Source organism: Nematolebias whitei, chromosome 1 (assembly GCF_014905685.2).
Source record: "Nematolebias whitei isolate Nwh7 chromosome 1, NemWhi1, whole genome shotgun sequence".
In the NCBI taxonomy this organism is placed as follows: Eukaryota; Metazoa; Chordata; class Actinopteri; order Cyprinodontiformes; family Rivulidae; genus Nematolebias; species Nematolebias whitei.
Window position 1 is genome coordinate 38,821,123 of NC_056498.1, and position 4,707 is coordinate 38,825,829.

Consider the following 4,707-nt stretch of genomic DNA (forward strand, 5'->3'; position numbering starts at 1 on the left):
GGTCGTAACAACTAAACTGGACGTGCTGTCATGTTCCCATACAATGGTGAAATTGGTTCTCTGCATTTAACCCATCGCACCTGGGAAACATCCAGGTGGAGCGGTGGGCAGCTATGGGTGCCCGGGAAGCAACTGGGGATTGGGTGTCTTGCTCAGAGACACCACGACATGTGGGAATGGCTGGGGATCGAGCCCGGGACTTTCGGGTCTGGGGTCGGCTGCCCTATCTCGGCCCAGAAGTCCATAGGATCAACAACAGTCTCAGAACCTGCATCAAATCGAGCCCATGAGAAAATATACGTACATACCTGGGAGGGGATCGTACCATTCATGCACCGGGTGAAAGGGTTGAAATCACGACTTTTAGCTCAGCTGGTGTGTTCCTGTAAGAACCAACAGTATAAAAATGAGAAGAAACTTACCAGTGATACAAAAGAGTCCAGGAATTGAGATCAGAAGTTTAACTGCTTCAAGGTTAATTTTAAAAAGAGTGAAAATAAAAAGTTACATCATTTTCTTTAAAAGTTTGAATTAAAAGACGGGATAAAAGGAAGCTGCGTCTCCCAAAACTGTCCGACTAATCTCTGATTCTCTACTTTCCTTTCCATCCTTGCTCTTTCTCTTGGAGCGTGGGCCGGTCTCCCCCGAGCGCCAGTTCTGGGTTGTTTTTCCAGAGAATCCTGTCTTTGTTGGAGGTCCTTCTCTGATCTGTCTCAACAAGGAGCCAAGCCTGAGCCCAAAACGGCTGACGTGATCGCTATCAGCAGTTCATCAGACGAACTGTGGTCGTTCCTGTGTGTTCCGACTTCTCCAGAGACCTCCGCTTATCTCGGAACTCATCTTTTATTTGCTGGTTCAGCTGCAGGCAAAAGCCGAATCTCCCCCATGCTTTCCCCATTCCTGCCTCAAGAACCCCTCCTGAACAATGGACCGTCCCAAAGTCTGCAGCTCAGCGAGACGATAAAACATAATAAAAATAAGAAGCAAAGATTTACGACTCCTATAAACCCATATTTTATTCATAATGGAGCATAGTAAGCATATCAAATGTTTAAATGTACTTTTTTAGAGGGGGGTTATGTTGTAACTAATTAGGTTAATCATCAACAGGTCGGTAAGAGGACTCGATATAAAAAGAACCTGTAGAAGAAGCTGTAAAAATGGGCAGAGGTTCACCAGTCTGTGGAAAAAGGAGTTAAGAAGAACAATTTTGGAATTCTGTATTTTCCGTCGTACACGTTGCACCAGAAGTTGCATCAGTGCAAAAATGTCTAATAATGTGGAAAAATTCATAAATACATTGCTTCGCCGTATACATCTCATATATTATGTGTCACCTCTGACAACCCGAAAATGTGGGCTGGAGTTGTGCCAAAAATCTATGGGCTGCCAAATGGCAGTCACGGGAGCGTGCATGGGAGAACTTTAACAAGATTAACACTTAAAAACAATTATTTGTTTGCTCGACTTTATAAAAAAAACGGTATGTCTCAGTTGAACTTAATAAATGCACTTTGACGGTCAAATCAGCTGCATTTCGCCGGGGCACTTTACCTATTACATGGTACAATGGCATGCCATACTACTCTGGTGCCATCTAGTGGCTGAAAATGGTAGTGTTCATTATATATATATATATATATATATATATTTTTTTTTTCAGTCAGAATGAATGAAAACGGTCATATCTCAGTCAAAAATTGGATTATAAATACGGGGAAAAAGATATAAATATGTTGCTTCGGTGTATAAGACGCAGGACAGGAAAATTATGCAACAACAAAAAAGCTATTTATACAGCAAAAAATACAGTTATCTTCAATGGAAAATTGGGACAACTTTTCTCGACATCCATCCATCCTCTTTACGCGCTTCTTCCTTTTTCCGGGCACAGGAGTCACTGGTGTCCATGTCCAGCAATAACTGTGCGGGAGGGGGACACCCTGGACAGGTCTCCAGTCCATCACAGGGACACAGAGACAAACGAGACAAATAACCATTCACACTCTCTCTCACCTAGGGACAATTCAGTTACCAGTCAGTCTAACATGCATGTTTTTGGTCTGAGGAAACCGGAGACACCCCGAGAAAACCCACGTATGCACGGAGAGAACATGCAAACTCCACCCAGGAAGGTCCCAGGCCAGGATGTGAACCGGCAACCTTCTCGCTGAGAGGCAGCTCTACCAAATGAGCCACTATGCCACCAAACATCTATAGTTTATAATCTCAGCAGATTTGAAGAATCCGTGGAAACGTAATCTCAAAGGACACTGAAGGTCAATATTCGATGGTCGAGGTCTTGTGACCTTCGGGGACCGCCGCATTAAAAACTGGTCTGGTTCTTCCACAAATCCTCGTAAGCACAGTTCACTGGGCCACAAACACTGCTGAAAGCTCCATCAGGCAAAGACGAAGCAAATGATCCACAGAAGAATCCCCGAGCTTCATAATGACGACAAACATTATACGACGGGATTTCCCAGAAGAGAAAAATAGTCCATTTCAAAAGAACTTTAAAGAACAGAAGACGCATTTGGTAGAAAACATGCATTTGAGGGTAAATTAAGAAGATTTATTACGGTTTTGTTACTGGGACCACTAGATGGCGTCCATGGACTTAATTTGAAATAAATCTCAACTAGAACAAAATTCAAGTTACACGTTTTTTTTGTTTTCACTGCAGCCACAACAAATGTCAACATCCTGGTTTATTGTACCATTTTTTTCCCCCCCATCCAAATATATGAACGTAACAAACACGGAATACATTTTTCTCAAATTAATAACATCACCAGACTTATATATATATAAAAAAAAACTTTATTGGAACAAATTATTGAATATCTTCATACAAACCTTTTGTCCAGCGGTTAAAATGTAGCAGCGTCTTTAAAAAGGCCGTAAATGTAAACAATAATTTCCAAAGTTCGTGAAGGGATGAATTAGAAACGTGTGGCGTTAAAGGCGAGGAGGCGTCTTGGAGAGAAATCAAAGATCTGAAGGAGATCACCAGGAGTCAGGAGAGTGCTCCTGGAGTACAGTAGAGCTGATAAACTGTTCTGCTCAGAGCCGGACCTACATTTCTACAAAAGAAGAAGAAAAATCACACGATTTAAAGACCCTCCTGATTCAGTCAATGAAAAACATTCAGTAAGTAAACCAGTGGGGGCACGGTTCCGCTAGCCCGCTAATAGCACAGCTAACTTTCAGTTTAGCAGATTAGCATTTTGCTAACTTTGAAAACCTTTAGTGGAATTAGCTTCCGCTAAATTTAAATCCAGTAAATTCAAGTCCACTAATATATTTTAAATACGGTTCTCTGCACTAAAAGTGTACAGGAGACGGGTGAGCACTGCCCTCGCAGAGCTTTTCCTCCTCACTACAAACCGTCTCTGACTCGTGGTGTCAGTTTACAGCCAAGAACAGAGACTTTAAAATAAATAAACACCAAACCAGAAGAGGAAAATAACATGAAAAACACATTTTTACACTCAAAAACATCATAAACAGTCAGATACACTGCACACATAATTTCTACCCAGCATGCTTTGCAACTCTCTGGGACGTGACTCTCTCACACATTTCACAAATCTTTACTTTAACACAAACAGATTTTACTGACAGAATACTGACTATGATGCACAGCAGCTTTGTAGCTCGTTTATAAAAGTAGTTAACCACAAAGAGGATGGTCACAGTGAGTTAATTCAAATGACACGAGGGAAACGTCCGACACACATTGAATGCATCACTCTGCTTCAGCCCAAGAGTTCTGCTCCGCCTCTGGTTCTGATGGACCAGATTCATTTCTGAAAGCTCACCTCTGAACCGAACATGGACGCTTTACTTGTGATTTATGAACCGTTGAGTTACAGCGATGTCACGTTAAGACAGTTGGTGTCAGTGGCAGCAGAGGATGATAAACGTTAGCGCTTTAGCGTTAGCTTCTGCTAACTTTTTTTTAATCTGTTTAGCGTTAGCAAAGCTAACTTCTTGATGAGCTGCGTCCACCAAAGCACTTATCTGCAGTCGAAGCTTAATTTGTTTCAGTGCTTTTACTTTGAAAGTATCCGCTGCTGCGATCATCAAAAGATTTTTCTCATCTTCTGCGAGAGAAAACAACTAAATCACAACGACTGAGGTCAGGTTGAGCAAACCTTTTGAGTTTCCCGTATCGGATGCAGGAGAGCAGTTTCTCTTTCTCGGCTTCGCTGGAACAACGGTCGTACGCCGCCAGAAGACTGAAAGAAAAAAGAAATTAAAAATCCAAAGCTTCCCACAGCCGGTGCTGCCGGGGGAGGGGGGGTCATGTCAGGTTGAGGTTTATTGACCATTTGATTTATTTATGTTTACATTTAATCCGTTTGGTCTCACTTGAGAAAATGAGAATCTGTACCTAATTAAACGTCTCAGATTAATCGTCAGATTATCCTAAATAAAGTCACACACTTTATAATCCCTTAGTTTTAGGTTGGATTAAAAACGGAACAGCAGAAAAAAAAACATCTGACATTTTCTGAAATGTGTCGTTTTTATTCTTCTGTAATTTGGAGGAGACAAAGAGACAGGAAGTGGTTCTGATGAGCCTCTAATCTGATCTAATCTGACACGAACAGAAAACAGAAGAGCTCCACGCTGACACCCAAAGCTCTGCTCAGTTCTTATTCTCCTTACAAAACAAAAGATTGTTTACCTGTCAGGTGT

General features: G+C 41.7%; 1 protein-coding gene across 1 annotated transcript in view; it reads right to left on the minus strand.

Moving 5' to 3' along the window:
• Positions 1-2,831: 2,831 nt before the first annotated feature.
• Positions 2,832-4,707, minus strand: part of mus81 (MUS81 structure-specific endonuclease subunit) — a 9,858-nt gene continuing 7,982 nt past the window's right edge. The window contains exons 12-13 of the mRNA XM_037678646.1: positions 4,161-4,244; positions 2,832-3,086 (exon numbers count right to left, since the gene is read on the minus strand). Coding sequence (XP_037534574.1) covers positions 3,020-3,086; positions 4,161-4,244 — 151 coding nt within the window. The 3' untranslated portion in view covers positions 2,832-3,019. The remainder of the gene's footprint in view (positions 3,087-4,160; positions 4,245-4,707) is intronic.